This window comes from Neophocaena asiaeorientalis, unplaced genomic scaffold (genome assembly GCF_003031525.2).
Source record: "Neophocaena asiaeorientalis asiaeorientalis breed wild unplaced genomic scaffold, Neophocaena_asiaeorientalis_V1.1 scaffold79, whole genome shotgun sequence".
NCBI lineage: Eukaryota > Metazoa > Chordata > Mammalia > Artiodactyla > Phocoenidae > Neophocaena > Neophocaena asiaeorientalis.
The window spans coordinates 2,092,614-2,109,542 of NW_020175402.1; the positions used below are offsets into that span (position 1 = coordinate 2,092,614).

At 52.5% G+C, this 16,929-nt stretch overlaps 1 protein-coding gene across 3 annotated transcripts in view; it reads right to left on the bottom strand.

Moving 5' to 3' along the window:
- Positions 1–16,929, bottom strand: part of ASAP3 (ArfGAP with SH3 domain, ankyrin repeat and PH domain 3) — a 46,915-nt gene that overhangs the window by 6,963 nt on the left and 23,023 nt on the right. For all 3 annotated transcript variants that reach the window (XM_024766937.1, XM_024766936.1, XM_024766935.1), the window contains exons 2-15: positions 15,522–15,594; positions 15,287–15,432; positions 12,347–12,421; positions 11,119–11,168; positions 4,730–4,841; positions 4,411–4,496; positions 3,888–3,963; positions 3,617–3,703; positions 3,330–3,439; positions 2,377–2,446; positions 1,982–2,069; positions 604–652; positions 300–490; positions 88–221 (exon numbers count right to left, since the gene is read on the bottom strand). In XM_024766937.1, the coding sequence (XP_024622705.1) occupies positions 88–221; positions 300–490; positions 604–652; positions 1,982–2,069; positions 2,377–2,446; positions 3,330–3,439; positions 3,617–3,703; positions 3,888–3,963; positions 4,411–4,496; positions 4,730–4,841; positions 11,119–11,168; positions 12,347–12,421; positions 15,287–15,432; positions 15,522–15,594 (1,347 nt within the window). The remainder of the gene's footprint in view (positions 1–87; positions 222–299; positions 491–603; positions 653–1,981; positions 2,070–2,376; positions 2,447–3,329; positions 3,440–3,616; positions 3,704–3,887; positions 3,964–4,410; positions 4,497–4,729; positions 4,842–11,118; positions 11,169–12,346; positions 12,422–15,286; positions 15,433–15,521; positions 15,595–16,929) is intronic.

Below are 16,929 nucleotides of genomic sequence, written 5' to 3' on the forward strand. Positions count from 1 at the left end.
AGGCTCCAGCTGAGTCCTTCGGGCCCAAGCCCCGCCCCCTCATCAGACCACGCCCCTGATCGCCCTCCGGCCCCGACCCGCCCTCACCAACAGCTCGGAGGGGCCCAGCAGGTCCAAGGTGAGGGACTGCATGCGTGAGAAGCGCACGCCCAGCTCGCGGTGGACGCCGGAGCACTGGATGCAGGTGAGCACGCCCAGGTTGGTGCTGAGCCAAGTGGGGTCTGCAAAGTAGCGCAGCTCGTGCCTGGAGACGCGGGCCCCGCCCCTCCGTTTCCACCTCCCTCCTCGTCCGGCCCCACCTGCAGCCCCGCAGTCGCAGCACTGGCCATTCCCGGGTCTGCTCTTGACCTCGGCGATGAGCAGCTTGGTGAGGTCCTGGGGCTCCCCGTCCAGCCCGGCGCCCCCCCAGGGCCCCGGGCCGCCGCTGGGCTCCCCCAGAAAGGCACTACTCAAGGCTTCGTCCTTGCTGTTCTGCAGCACTGACACCCACCTGCGGAGAGTGCGGCGTGGCGTGGGCATGACGCCCGCGGTGGTGCGGTCCTGTATCGGGCCGGAGGCTGCTCCCCTGCCCCCACCCCCAGGCTAGCCGTGGGGGACACTCACGCCTCACACTCATGTTCGTCCTCCGCCTGGAAGTGGTATGTCCTGTTGTCTGTGGGGAGAGGGGCGTTGTCTGGCTCACAGAAATCCTGCTGTCCTTGCTGCCCTGGGCCTGGGACGCCCTCACCCCCACCGCCGGCTCCAGACGGAGGTTTTGTTCCTTGGAGCCAGGCTCTGCTAAGCTACAGTGGGCGGGTAATGACAGTGGCCAGCAGAGGGGGCAGTTTCTCAGAAGAAACCTCCTGAGTAGGACCCCAAGAAGGCCCTCTGTGTGAAGCCCAGCTTCCAGGGTCAGGCGAGGTTTCCCAGGGCACAGGGCCCCCCTCAGCTCACGGGGAAAAGGAGCCTCTGAACCTACGGCCCCCTCCCCTCCCAGCCCCACAGCCTCCCTTCGGGTCTTCCTGCTCCCCACCTCTCCCCCTCGTCCCCCAGCCCGCACCAGCTGCCAGATTGCTGGGCCAAAGGTTCCACTCAAATCACGCCACTTCCCTGCTCCAAGGCCTCCCATGGCTCCCTCCTGCCAGGAAATAAGGTCCAAACCTTTAAGAGGCGGTCCCAGGCTTCATCTCCCACTACTGCTATGGGAACCCTGCACCCTGTCTAAACTGGAGGACCCACTCTCCTGGTTCCATGCCTTTCATCTCCTGAAACATCCTCCCCCAGACTCTATGTTCTGTGTCCTTCAAGGCTAAACTCCGAGAAGGCTTTCCTGATTCCTCACAGCAGGGCAGGCCTTCCCTCACTCTAATATATCTTTTAAATTTTATTTATTTATTTATTTATTTATGGCCACGCCGCATGGCTTGCGGGATCTTAGTTCCCTGACCAGGGATTGAACCCAGGCCCTCGGCAGTGAGAGCGCTGAGTCCTAAACACTGGACCTGACAGGGAATTCCCCGCTCACTCTAATCTCTGATGGTGCTATATCTGCACTTCTCTTCTGGACATTCCCCATCACCTTGCAGTTCCAGGTCCCCACCTCACAACCCTGCCAGACAGAGCTCCCTGAAGACCAGATCTAGGTCCTTCTCAGCCTGCGCTGGCGCTCATGAAAAGCCTGTCACCAAGACCCCAAAAGATGAAAACTGAACATTTTAAAGTAATAATTTTGAAAGCCAAATTACCCAAATCCATTTAAATATGCTTTACAGAAATAATCATATTTAATGTGGGGTGTAGGTGCATTTTAATGTTTAATGTGACATGGGGTGAAGCCTCTGAAAAGTGTCCAGAGCTTAAGGAGTCTTATGCCTGCCATAGCAACTATTTTATAAACACATGTGGAATTGTACACAGGCCCCTAATTGGAGCCTCCCAGGAGCTGACAGGTCTCTCAGAGAAGCCCTGGGCAGTTGCTGGGTAGGGGGCAGGGACTACTCACGGGTCACCAGGTCAAAGCACTTTTTCTCCTCGGGGTTTGGCCTCACTTGGCACGTCAGCAAGGTCAGCTTCACTGGTGGCCGGTTTATCTGTGCGAAGTTGGGGATGGAGGATGTACATGTTACCCTCTGGGCCTCCCAAACTCTTAGGCTTGTTTCCCAATCTGTTAAATGGGCATAATAATCGTGTTCCAGTGTATGTCTCCCCTCTCCTAGCACCTCAAGGATGTGGAGTGTGAGGCTTTGGATCCCTTCCTCCCTCCCACAGGGAGTCTCCAGTTCCCTGGATCCAGGTTTGCAGCCAGTCTTAGAGGGAGGGTTTGACATCTGTCTGCTCTGAACACCAGGAGGAGAGGACCTATCATGTCCTGAGACCCCCCAGCCCCCCAGGCCTCACCGTGCTGTGCGAGATGGTCAGGCAGCCATACTTGACCCCACACTTCCTTTTTTGCCAGACTCTTCGAATTCTAGGGCCCAGAGGGATAGAAAGACAGTCATCAAGGCTCACACCTAATTCCCCTGTATCAGTGAACAGAGTCCTGGACCAGGACTCACTTCTTCACCTCTTCTGTCCCGTGACCCCTATGCCCCTCACTCCCTGGGCTCCCTTCTGCTGGAGGGGACACAGCCCTGCCATTAGGAAGCTCCCAGTCAGACAGCCCCACTCTCTAGGAATCTTTATTCTAAAGGGGCATGTGACCTTGGCCCTCTGAGACCTTCCAGTCTGATGGACGAGACAGTTCCCAACCTTAGGGACCTCCTAGTCTGAGAGGAGGAACAGGTTCTTGACCACAACAGATGAATTATGGTTAAAGACAAAGCAAGATAAATATCGAGCCCTCAAAAATAAAATTAGCAAATCCATGATCAAAGCTACTTGGCACTTTTCCTGTAAGAGGTAAATATTAATCGGTTTAACAAAGGTATTCTTCTCTGATAAAAACCGATTAGTAAGTAAAAAAATTAACGGATTCCCATAAAGCCCTTTGCATTTCACAGACTGATTTTTTTTTACACCAGGGAGCAGGGCACAGTCAACAGTTTCATTTCCAGGCAGTCAATATATTATAGAGATTACGGGTGAGGCCATGGAGACTGTCTAGTGCATAATAAGTGCTCAGAAATTGTTCGCTGCTGCTCTTCTTCTTTACGTTAAGAACAACCACCAACTTTAGCAGAAATTCACGAGCCCAGGATTCTGATGATTTTGCACTGCCAGAGTGGAGGGTCCTGGAACCCTCAGGGTCTACACAGATGATAGGAACAGTCCCTTCAGGCAGCTCACCCAACCCTATCATTTACTGGCTGGGTGGCTTTGGGCAAGTTACTTGAGCTCTCTGAGTCACTTACCCATCACTTTTCTTGTACAGAAAGCCCACCTTCTCTGTCCCAAACTGCTTGTTGCCTTGGTGCTGGTGGATGCTGTAGCCACCTCCTGAGTTCTTCCGGCTCAGAGTCTCCTGTTCCTCGGACATGCAAAGGAGACCTCAGGGCATGTGGGTGGGAAGAGCCCCAATCTGCAGGGGTCTCACTCAGGGAGACTTCTCAAGGGGACGCTATGGGGTCTTCCTTCTCTCCCTCCCTCCAGGGTGGGCCTTGGGAGTGGGCACTTGGTTGGGTATGATTCAGGGGCTGACTTCTCTGCTCTCAAGCTGCAGCGTCCCTCGGAGGGAGTCCCGGAGCTGGGTCAGCTTCTGTAGCTCCTCCTCCTGGGCTTGATGCAGCTATGGGACAAAGGGCAGGACCCCATCATCAGCCAGCAGATGTGCCAGGTACAGAGCCCAGACCCAGAGCAGCAGGGCAGTAGCCGCCTTGCTCTCTGGACAGAAGTCAGCAATTCCACAGCCACAGATTCTCCCGGAAGGACAGGGGACTTGACCACAAGCTCGAGGGTGAGGCCCAACTTACTGCGTGTACTGAGGCTGCCAGCTTCTCAATGAAGGGGGACAGGCTCTGAGCAGCCTTCCAGCCATCTTGGAAAAAGCTAAGGGTGTGAGGCCAAACAAGGGACCAGAGAGAGAGATGAAAATGAGAGGGGAAGTGTGGGAGAAGGTGCTCTAGAGATCACAGGGCATCTGGGGGCAATATAGTGTGACGGCCACGAGCAGGCACCCCGGAGTCAGAGTGTCTGGGTCCAGATCCCACTTCCTAGCTGTGTGACCTTAGTAAATCTGAGCCTAAATTTTCTCATCTATAAAATGGGGATACTAGCAGTAGCTGCTCACAGGGGTGTGTGTAGGGTACGTAGTGCTTGATACGTGGTGAGCATTCAATAAAGAGCAGCCGTAAAAAGCATTACCAATGAGGTACAGACACACACGGAAGCCTCAAGGGTCTGCCAGAGCCTGGGGATGGCCTTGTTCTCGGTTGCCTGAAGGGTCAAGGGGCAAGCGACCGTGGGGATGGGGGTGGCACACGGGGAGAAACCTACTTGTGCTGGGCGTGGAAGAACTTGATGAGGCTCTGCAGGAAATCAGGACCTTGCTTCATCTGGCTCTCCCCGGCTTTCAGCAGATACTGGGGAGAGGGCAGGGAAAGGTGTGTGATGTGAGCAAAGCTGAATCCTGGGCACAAGGGGCTGCCGTCCCCATCCCAGGCTAATCCTTTTGGCCATGACTGGACCTTGGTGACCCCTCAAGGGCCATCTGGCAAGGACCTGGGCTGAGACTGTGACTGGGACCCCGGGGACGTTCAGGGATACAGACAGGAAGACACATCCCACCCCTCCCTCGGCCTGGGGCACCCCTTACCTCACACATGTGCAGCTGGAAGACGCGTCGCTCTCTCTGGGTGTCCTGCGCCACCTCCCCGGCACTCCCTCCTGTCACCCTGGCCCGGTCCCTCTCCTTCTCCAGCCTGGCCCTAGGCCCCCGGGAAAGAGAGGCCTGAACAACTCTCACTATCCCCTCGCATGGCCCACCATCCCTACATGCTCCTGTCTGTACGGGCACACGAGAGTGAGGGGACCCTCCTCTGTGCAGCTGTGTGGTGGGGCTGGGGTACAACGGTCAACAGTGTGGATTCAGGGAATGTACAGGCTGGTGAGGGGGGGAGTCAGCCCCGTGAATCAAATCACAGCCTTGAAGAGAGCAATGGGAGAGTAAAATGGGGGATCCGACCTCATCCAGCTACTCAGGAAGTAATGCTGGAGCTGGGATCTGAAGTCAGAGGAAGCTAGGGCTGGGTGGGAGGATCAGACCACGGGACAGCCCAGAGGCAGGAGAGATCAGGGCTCACAGCGGAGACAGAGAGGGAGGTGGTTCCACGTGAGGTAAAGAGAGGCCAGACCACGCAGGGCCTGAGTCAGACCGTGTTGACGTTCTTGGTCTTTATCCCAAGAGCAATGGGAAGGAGTTGATGGTTTCTAGGCAGGGAGGGGATGGGCTCAGATAGGGCCAGATGGGATTGGGGGTAACCAGTTCTGATTTTTCTGGAAGGGATTTAGGACCATGTGGGTTAAAAGACCACAAGGTGCCTTCATTCTTCTGAGCCATGGAGCTTCCCATTTAAAGCTTAAAAAACCTTGATTCTTTTCTTTGTAGGTGAAGACAGAAAGCGCTTCCCATCCTGTAGCTAAGAGTAACCTGGGCTTTCTCCCCTAAGGATCTCAGAGTTGGTGGTTTCTCCTGTTTGTGGATGGGTGGAACTGTGTATAAATGGTTTCCTGGAAATCCCACACCCATCAGACCACCCACTTCCAGCCAGGAGAGTATTTCCAAATCTGGGGCTGGACGCATGAGACCGTGAATCCCGTGTAAAGGAGACAGCTTGTGTATAGTTTTGCTCCCAGTGGGTGCCAGCCCTGAACAAAGAAAAGAGATGTGGGATAACCTTACATCTGCATTACTTCCCCTCTCCAAGCCCCAGTCTCCTCATCTGGAAAATGGGGACCTCTATCTGTACCCAGATGAGATAGAGTATGCAAAAGACTTAGCAGACAGAAGACACTACAGTATAATATTATAGGCCCCTTTAAGCTTCAGTTTTCCCATCTGTAAACTGAGGAAGCAATGACCCAGACTGAGTTCTCAGGCCCCTTCTGGTTCTAAAGTTCTAGACCTTACTGATGTCAGACCTCTGGAATGGTGTTTATTTGCAGAATCTGTCCCTGAGACCCAGAGGGCAGTTTCTCAACCTTGGAACTAAAGACATTTTGACTAGATAATTCTTTGCTGTGGGGGTCCTCCTGTGCATTGTAAGATGTTTAGCAGCATCCCTGGCCTCTGCCCACTAGATGCCAGTAGCATCTGCCCTGTTGTGACAACCACAAATGTCTCCTGGGGGTGCAAAATCACCCCGGGTGAAAACCACTGCTCTAGAGCAGAGTTCTGCAGGGTTTGTGTGTGTGTGTGTGTGTGTGTGTGGTTTTGTTTGTTTTTAATGGTTTAGGTTTTCCTTTAGGTTTTCCCTAAAGCTTTGTGATACCTCAAGAGGGAATCTGTGGCAGGGGCGTGGAGTTAGGTGAGGACTGACCCTGTGAACGGGCCTGGGGGTCAGGGCAGATGCTTTTTTGGGACCTGAAGATGAGCAGCAGAGAGAGAAGTGGTGGCCAGGCCTGAGCAACAATAAGCCTGGCAGCTTGCTAAGGAGACCTAGGGGGAGACTGAGGGGGCAGAGCAGCTGGGAGAGGGCAAGGGCAGCTCCCATCTACATTGTTACCTTATCTGCAAAAAGTGAGAGGGACTTCCCTGGTGCTCCAGATTTAACAGACTCTGTGCTTCCACTGCAGGGGGCATGGGTTCGATCCCTGGTGGGGGAACTAAGATCCCGCATGATACATGGCATGCACCCCCCCAATAAGTAAATAAATGGGGAGAAATGAAAAAATAAGCTAAATATTTATCAACAGGAAGTAGTTAAATAAATGATGCTATGTACACATATAGGAATACTATGCAGCTGTTAAAAAGGATGGGGGAAATCTATATATACTGGCATGGAAAGAAGTCTGCTCCAGAGTATATGGACAAAAAGGAAGCCGCAGTATAGTACAGTGGCTAGAAATGTGGATTCTGGATTTGAATGGCAGCTCCCTCACTTACTTAATCTTATAAATCTTTCTGGGCTTCAGTTTCCCCATTTCAAATATGAGGCTAATACTGCCTAGTTCTCAGATGATTTAGTGCGCTGGAAACACTTAGTGCAGTCCCTGGTGTACGGTGAGCCCTCGATAAATGACAGGGTTATGATGGTGCTAGTGATACTGATGTAACTTGATGATTCCCTTAGATCATTTATTTTTATTTATTTATCTATCTATCTATGGCTGCTCCATGTGGCTTGTGGGATCTTAGTTCCCCGACCAGGGATTGAACCTGGCCCCCAGCAGTGAAAGCGCTGAGTCCTAACCACTGCACTGTCAGGGAATTCCCTAGATAATTTTTTTAGTGTAGCATACTTCCTATTTATTTATTTAACATTTTTTAATGCAAGGTCTAGTGGAGGTTAAAGGACAGAAGCTACTTAGCTCAGGATGAAGATAAGCTGTGAAGTATGATACATGGCCTTGTGAATTACCATAGCTCTGTCCCTCAGCCTCAGCTATGGTAATTTACAAAGATTTCCCTACGAAATGACCTGATACACCTCAGACTAACAGCTGGGAGTGCTTTCATTCCACCGCACACAACCCCACACAGAAAATGGCAAATCCCATTCCCTCCCTGTCCTCAAAGTATGACCGATGTTTCATAAACATTTCAAATGTTAGGAATATTTTTATTTTCTTTGAATGGAGTTGCAGCAGGAATGAAAAGTGCTGAAAGGCTAGTTACTAAGAAGATAGGGATAACTGGAGGAGGGGACCACAGCCACAGCCTAACACTGTTCAGGGAATGAGGAACAGGTACCAGTGGAGTGAGGAGGTAAGGGGGGAGGGAGACGGGAGAGGAAAGGAATCAAAACGAATCATGCATCTGCCAACCTGACACCTTGAACCACCTCTCCTGTGATGCCTTTTCCAACCACCCTTCCCTCCACCCCAAAACTGCCTGCCTGTTCTGCCACCTCTGTGCTGATGCCTTCATCATAGCACTGTCACTTTCTATTTTCATTATTTTGGGACCCACCTCCCTTCTTGCTTACAAACCAGTGGGATCCACTAAGGCAGGGATTGTGGTGATATTTTTTCCCTCACGACTTACTTATAAATTGGGGATAATAGCACCTTTCCCTTCCAAGATGAATAACTGATGACAGACGTAAAGAGCTTATCACAGCAGTTGGCACAAAGGAAGCTCTTAAGTAAGTATAAGTATTAGCTGCTATTATTAATAATTATTTTTAAGTGCTAATTTTGTGCTGAGTGCTCTGCTAGGCCCTTCACACACTAAAGCAATTATCTCATGACGCAGGAATCATTACTCCATTTTACAGATAAGTCACTTGTCCAAGGCACACAGCTGCTAAGTACTAGAGGATCTGAACCCAAGTCAGCCTGATGCTAGAGCCTCAGGGACAGCAGTGGTAACAAACACTGTGGCTCAGATTTGTTCCATCCCTCCTTCCCTGCCTGGTTCCCCCAGCTGGTGACAGTCACAGTGTCTTTTCTGATAGATCACGGTCAGGGACTATTTTCCAAAAGATGAAGCTGAGATCCAGAGAAGGGAGGTAATTGCCCAAGATCCCAGGCTGGTCGGGGAAATGCTAGGAGCAGAGGTCTGGGCTTTTGCCTCTGAACCCCTTGCTGTGTTATTCTGGCCCCAGTTCTGGCTCAGAAAGATGGCCAATAAGTACGTGTTGAACTGCAGTGCCAGGTGCTTATATGCACTGCACTTATTTCATCTCCACATCAACCCTGCAAGGTATCGTTGGCCCCATTTTTCAGGTGAGGAAACAGCCCTGAAAATGGAACAGCCTAGATAACTGTGTCCCCTGCACAGGGCCTGGGATGCCTTCCTTAGCAGCCCCAGGTGGAGAGGGAGACCCCCTATATGAACAACCAGGGGGTGAGAATCCCGGTGGTATTCAACAGATACTATCAGGGCCCCTGGGCCCTTGCAGTTGCTGCCCAGACTGGTTTGGTTAAGAATGAGTTTGGAATTACACAGCAACGCATGGCTCGCTAATATCTAGCTATACCTGGAGCCCTCATAAAATGAATGTACACAGACACCTGTGCCAGGACATGTAGCTCGATCTATGTTATAGAAGCAGGAGCCAGGAGACCACTGGAAGAAGAAGGCCAGACTCAGAAGTCCTGGGTTCTAGCCCAGGTCCTATCGATCACTCACTGCGTAACCTCAGACAAGCCCCTTTCCCCATTATTACACACAGTCTTTTCTTTAAACGAAACCTTACAGGCAAGATCAATATATCAATCTGGTAAAAGCAGAGCTACTTGGGGAAGGTCAGCAAGGTAGGGCTTATTCTTTCTATTTAGTAGATGATGCCCTGAAAGGCTAAAAGGCTAAGGGCTTAGTCAAGGTCACTCAGGAAGATGAAGACCATGTGATCACACATCAAATCATAAAGAGAAAGATCACCTGCCTGCCTGTCCACACCCCTCCCTAGGCCTCTGATGAGAACAGATGGCCACGCTCATCACAGCTCCCACACCCTTCACCACAAGATCTACACCCACAGCGGGAGTGTAGATGGAGATCCTCGTTGGTGGGGAGGAGTTTCGGCCTCCTTCAGACTCAGGGAGTTCCCCATGGTGCTGGGAGCTTGAGGAACAATAAAGCTCCAGGATCTACTTCTTGGAAGGATTTTACAGCAATAATTATGGGTGGGAGCAACGATTTAGTTCCAAGGATGCTTCCCCAACAACAGGGGCAGATTAAATACATTGTGGATTATGCATACGTTGACACACAGCGCACCCGTTTAAGTGACGTTGTATAAAAATATGTAATGATGTAGAAAGATGGTCACAATGTATTTTTAAGCAAAAAACCCCCAGTATGATTATTATGATCTCGGTTTTGTAAAAACATTTCTTTATATATAGAAAAATGACTAGAAAGATGTTAATACTTTAGGCTTGGAAATGAAGGATCTTCTTCCTGGTTTTTGGTAGTTTCCCCTCCCCCCGCTTCCCCCTCCCAACCCCCGGCCTCAACAGGCCACTTGTGGGATCTTAGTTCTCGGATCGGGGATTGAACCTGGGCCCCGGCAGGGAAAGCACCGAGTCCTAACCACTGGACCGCCAGGGAACCCCCCCCACCCTCCACTTTTTAAAATGATGAAGTTACAGTGTTACACACACTATGTAAAAAAACTCTAACAATAGAGAAGCACTAGATATTCCCCCACATGACCCTCCTCTTCTAGAGAGAATTAAAAATGTTTCCTCTTCTACTTCTCCATATTTTCTAAGTTTTTCATAATGAACACATATTGCTTTTGCAAAATGCAAGAGAAGCCAAAATTTTACAAAGAAGAGCAAACGGTGCCCTGAGGTACAGGGGGCCCAGCTGGGTCCTGGCAGAGGGCTGGGGCCAGGACCTGGACAGAGTTTGGCAGGCAGAGCCCGAGGGGTCCCAGCTCAGGGGCAGTTGGTTACTGGGTACCTGGGACTCCCTCTGTCTCCCTAATGTCCCAGTAGCTAGAGAGAGAAATCTGGAGTATTCTGTGTTGCACACAAGAGGCCCGGGTATGGCCTTTCATCCTCTGTGTCCAGCTAAATGTTTATAGATACTGCCTGGTGCTGCAGAAATAGGATCAACGAACGTGAATCCCAGCTCTGCCTCTGCCTAGCTGTGTGGCCTCGGGCAAGTAACTTAACCGCTCTGAACCTCTAATTCCTCCTCTGATAATTGGGATACTCATATCTCCCTCACAGGGCTGGGTGAGTGTGAGGATGGATGTCTGGCACATGGAGGTGTTGAGTAAATGGATGCTCCTTTCCATCTCTCTGCCCATGTCTGGCACCACTGAGCAGATGAGTCTCTGAGAGCAGCAGCTTGGGGTCCCTTCACAATAGCTCCCCTTTAGTCATCTCGTGGTCCAGCCCCCAGACTCCCGTCAGGCCTGGGCATAAACCAGCCCCCATAAACATTTCTAGAGAGCGAGGTGCCATGTGCTTCTGGGTGACGTGCCCTGCCTGGCAGCACTTAGGTTCTTCCCCATATCCAGCCTCCCACTGCAACAGAAACATTGCTCTCCTGGACAAACCATCCTGGCTGCAGCCACTTACATTTTGGCTTCGTAGTCCTTCCATGCCTTCTCCAGTTGCTTTTTAGAATCCTGTATTTCAGAAAGAACAATTTGCCCAAAGGGGCTCTTGGGGTCTGGAATCTACGGTACACTTTGCTACCATTAGGGGGACCCTGCACTTGCATGCTCCCCTGTGCTGCTCAGAGCCACAATCCAACCCCCCGCTGCCCACATAGCCCTGACTGCAAACCTGACCCCCCCAAAATAGACCCAACCAACCCCATTTCTCAGAGCTGAGCCCCTTCTTCCAACTGACCTCTTCCCGCAGTTGCCAGTAATCCATCTGAATTGGTAGGCTCAGGCCTAGGGTATTGGGGAGATTTTGGGGGGTCTGCCCTGAGTCCCCTCCCTTAGAAGATGGAGATCACCATGAGGAAAAGGATGGAGGATAAAGATCAGAATCCTCCCCTAACTTTGCCCCACTGTTTTCTCCTGCCTGGTACTTGCTCACCCTTTCAACAGGAAGGTACAGGTGGAGGGACATATGCACAGAGAGGCTAAGAAGTCTACCTGAGGCCACACAGCAAGCCGGAGAGACCTGGCTTATCCCTGGCCTAGTTTGCCTGGGCCTCATCCAGCAGGCTACTCACACCCTTCAGAACAGCCCCCCTGCCCCCACCCCTAAACTTCCAAGGTGCCCCAGTCTACCAGGCGAAAAAGCTGCTGGTCTGGTTTGGGTGGTTTCCGGGGCGAGGAGGAAAGCCTCTGCGGGGAGAACCTCTCAGGGGCCTTCTGGGGCAGACTTCCCAGGGAGATTATTCTGTTACTCTCTTTGAGTTCTACTTTGCCTCTAGCCAGGAGCTGCCTGCTGCAGAGAGAGCAGCCAAGCATGGGAGTCAGGAGGCCTGACTCTCACACCGGCTCCTCCACTGACCAGCTGTGTAAACTGTAAGCAGGTACCAAACTCCCTGAGCCTCAGTTTCCTCAACTGCAAAATGGGGATAACAGCACCTACAGGACCCCCGCCTCATTGGGTTGTTGTAAAGGGCCCTGGCAGACAGTAAGTCAGCCATCCTAGGCTCACCCCAGGGCCAGGTCCTCCTGTCACCCTGAGGGTCAGTAATGTGGGGTCAGCACACCCACTGTGACAGCCTCGCTTGGCTTCCGTCCTCAGCCCAGCCTTGCCTCCCCTGTCGTCTCCTGCCCACCCCTGTCTTGCTCCATCCCACCACCTCTGCACTCCCCCTGCTGCCCATGTGGAAACTCACCTGTCGCCCGTCCCTCAGCTGCCCCTTCAACAGACTGTCCAGGGGGAAAGAGACAATGTTGTTCAGGTTCTGAACCTGGAAAAAGCAGAGACCCCCATACCCCACCTTGGGTGACTGTCCATCCAGCCCCAAGGGGCTCAGGGTACGGTGAAGCAGCACAAGGCCAAGGACGGCACTGGGGTAAAGGAGGCAGGGGAGAGAAAGACGAGAAGGTGAAGGAGTACAAGGGGTGGCGGGGTCGGCCTCCTGTGGACGCTCTTCCCCTCCCCTGACTAATCCGCCTTATCACCTCACTGCTCAATCCATGGCATCCATGGTCAGCCTGTCTTTGTCCCTTTGCCAGAGGGACACCCTCACCTCTCCTCTCTGACCCTCTGAGGTCCACCTGTAGCGCCATCTGTTGTTTCTGTCTGGCTAGTTCCTCGACTCCTCTTATAATGTGGGGAACCCATTCCCTATGGTCACATGGGGTGAACACAGGAGTCAGAGCTGACCAGAGTGCCCCACCCTCCGGCTACTGTGATTGGATCAGAAACAGGCACATGACCCAAGCCAGCCAATCAGGATACCTCCTGGGACTTCTCTGCCAAAGTCATGGGAGAAAGATTGTCTTTCTTCTGTAAGGTGTGAATCTGGGCCTGCCCACTGAGCAGAGACAGAGAGAAACTCTTTAAGAGAAAGAAAAGGAGCCTAAGACCAGCTGCATACCTGGACTTCCCATTACAGGGGCCAGTGAATTCTCTTTTTAAAAATTAACCTAGGGAATTCCCTGGTGGTCCAATGGTTAGGACTCAGCGCTTTCACTGCCAGGGCTGGGTGGGCCCAGGTTCAATCCCTAGTCAGGGAACTAAGATCCCACAAGTTATGTGGCGTGGCCAAAAAAAAAAAAAAGATTGAAAGAGAGAAAAAGACATATAAAAAGAAAAAAATTAACCTAGTTTGAGTTGAATTTCTGTTATTTGGCAACTCAAAACAGCCTATCTAATATTTCAGCCCACCTTTCAAGGTACAGCTCGGGCCTCCCCTCCTCCAGGAAGCCTTTCTGACTATTTTCTCCTGTGGCCTATCCTGACCTCCCCTTTTCTGAGCCATGGCAGCCCTAGGCTTCTGACCCAAGCCACTGGGTCCTTGAGTTTGTGCCACACTGCTGGTCTTGCTTGGTGTCATTTCACATCTCAGTTCCTCGACTAGGCTGTGGCTCTCCAAGGCAGTCTGACTCTTCCCCGTGTCACCAGCCCCTGGTACACCACCCACCACTGAGGAGACGCTCAGCAAACACTAGTTTGACTGAAACAAGGGGAGGAGAGGTAAAGACAAAAGATGTCACTGATTCAGTTGAACCCAAACACTGTTAAAGGCCTCTACGTGCAGGACAGGGCGCGAGGCAGTGCTACGCAAAAAGACAAAATGATGACAGATGGCAATATTAGCTAATGTTAACTGAGCGCTACCCTGGAACAGGCACTTAACTTGCGAAATCCTCATCACCACTCTGTGAGGTGGGGACCACTGTTATCCCCATTTTACAGATGAGGCTTGGGCAGACTGAGGCACTTGCCCAGGGTCATACACCTAGTGAGCAGCAAAGCAGGGATTCAAGGCCTGAGTCTAAGCCTGAGGTGTGGGTGCTTGATCACTAAGCAAACTGCCTCGTAGAGATGATGTGGTCCCCGCCAGCCAGGAAGGGCCCTGGGTGGAACTTGAGCCACGAAAGCTGGGCCAAAAGCTATGAAGCCTAGAGGGAGACAGGCTTTCCTGGGAGGTGGTACAGCCAGGCTTGTGCTCGGATGCTGGGTTCAAATCAGCTGTGTGACCTCGGACAAGGTGCTTAACCTCGTGTCTTAGTTTCCTAGCCTGTACAGGGGTGGACAATAGTAAAAACAACCCCACAGAGCTGTGCTCCAGGATGAAATGTTAACACATGTGAAGTACTGAGAACATGCCTGCACCAGGAAAGAGCTCATGTCTTGGGGTAGCCTTGAGGCGGGGACTTGGCGGACAGGGAGGAGGCCATCTCAGGAAGGAACCTGAGGCCACTGGGCCACGTGCAGGAGCTGAGAGGCTTGCTGAGGCAAGGCACGTTCTTGCCTTTGAGGACAAAGCAGGTATGGCTGGGAAAGCAGAGGACAAAGAGGGTGAAGGAGAGGCAGTGGTGCAAAGACAGGAACCCGAGCCTGCCCTCCCTTGAGTGGGGCTCCTCCCCACTGTGAGACCCCCTCTGCTCCTGGGTGCTCACCACAGAGGAGAAGGAGGAGGGCAGGGAGGGAGGGAGAGAGGGGAGAGGAGACGCCGCCAGGAAAGAAGTCAGAGAGGAAGAAGAATGCAAATAGGAGGTCAGAACTGGGAAGGGGGACCTCCCTGGTGGTCCAGTGAGTAAGACTCTGCGCTCCCAATGCAGGGGGCCCGGGTTCCGTCCCTGGTCAGGGAACTAGATCCCACACGCACGCTGCAACTAAGAAGTCCGCATGCCGCAACTAAAGATCCTGCGTGCTGCAACTAAGACCCGGCGCAGCCAAAATAAATAAATAAATAAATATTTAAAAAAAAATAAAAGAACTGGAAAGGAACCTCAGGTCATGGGTCAGAGGTCAAGGGAGACTAGAGGTCATGGGAAACCTGAAAGAAGGGTGGAAACCAACCCTTTCCCAGTCGGGTTTTTTTTTTCCCCCCCGTACGCGGGCCTCTCACTGTTGTGGCCTCTCCGATTATGGAGCACAGGCTCCGGACGCACAGGCTCAGCGGCCATGGCTCACGGGCCCAGCCGCTCCGCGGCATATGGGATCTTCCGGAACCGGGGCACGAACCTGTGTCCCCTGCATCGGCAGGCGGACTCTCAACCACTGCACCACCAAGGAAGCCCTCTCAGTCGGCTTTTTAAGTCACTGATTAGATTTGCCTGAGCCTGGGCTGAGGCTGAGTGAAAGAGGAGCAGGGCCTCACCAGGTTCTTGAAGAGGGCGGCCACCTCACGGGTGAACACGGCCAAGTTCAGGAAGCCAGTGGACAGCTCGTGACTGTTTTGAGACAGGTGGCTGTTGCCCAAGGACTCCACGGCCTCTCGGTACTGCTCCTCGTTCTCCACGTGCCCTGTGGAGCAGGGAGGCGCAGAGTTAGTTCCAGGCTGGAGCTGGGGAAAGGGCTGCCTCGCCAGGCTGGCACCAAGCAGGCTCACTCACCGAGGCCGGAGCTATGGATCGCCCGCACAGCCTTCTTTATTCTCTGTAGGATGGCCTGGTCTCCTTCCAGCATCTGGAAACAAATGTGGACAGAGGTTCAGGGATGCTCAGCCAGGAGGGGTGCCTGACTCTGTGATCCCACCCTCCAAACACACACATAGTTCCCTTCCTAGGGTCCCCCTGCACCCCGACGAAACATAAAACAGGCCACCCTCCCCCACCCAGACCACATGGGAAGCCACAGACCAGTCATACCACACCAGGAACGCCAGGCTTTCCTCCTCATGCGGGACAAGTAAACAGCAATTCCAAGGCACGTGGCATAGTGGGGTATACCAGGCCAGGGTCTGAATCTCGGCTCTGGCACTAACTAGTGTGTCAACCTAGATAAATCTGTTCGCCTCTCTGAGCCTAGGGTGCCTCTTCTGCAAAATGAGGATGACACTACAGAGTTGCTGAGAGAGTGATTTGACGAACACATACATGACGCTTAGCAAAATACTAGAGGAAAACATGGACATCTCTATAATCTCGAAAGACTCAGATGGGGAAAGACTTGTTCCCCAAACCCCAGGCTCAGTAAGCAGCCACGTGAGGATAAGGAGGAAGAGGCTGGGACACCATCGGTGGGAAGTGAGATGAGGAGAGTAGAGGTGGACACTCAGCCCCCCCTGGAGAGAACTGCTGGGACGTCAGGCAACCCCAAATTCCAGGGGTTGCAGAACAAACAGCAGACTGTGGGGAAGCCAGAAGATGTGACAGCATCACGTGCAGGAGACACGTGCCCCGGGCGGCTCAGCCCGGATGGAAACCTCCCAGACACACCCCTCTCTCAGTGGGGTACAGAAGCTGCCAACCTCATGAAATGCATAGTTAAGTGGGAAATTATAGAATTAGGGTTGCAAAGGGCCCACAGAGCCACAGATGAGGAAACTGAGGCCAAGAGAGGGGTGGGTCTTGCCTAGAGTCAAATAGTGGGGAAGCAGCAGAGCTGGGCTTCCAGGGGGTGCCCTAGTACAGCGCTCCATCCACACACGATGGCTGCACCCTGACCCCAGCCCCCCCTATTTTGTCCAGTGACGATAATGGGATCAAAGTTTGATCGCCAAAGAGTTACTTCAATGTGGCAAGAGTTAGCAAACATTTGGAATGGTATCTGCAAAGATTCTAAACCAAACTCCCAGGAGGACAAGCACAGGGCAGTCCCTGGAGGCGATGCAGAGTGTCTTCAGACGCCCTGGGCACACGGGAAGCCTCTGGAGGGAGAGGGGTCTGGTTCTGAAGCCCAGTTCCATTGCCCAGATGCTGTGTGACTTTGGGCAAGTTGCCTATTCTTTCTGAGCTCCCTGATTAGCTATCTGTAAAATGAGGGAAATAATGCCTACCTCTCAGGGTTATTATGAGGACT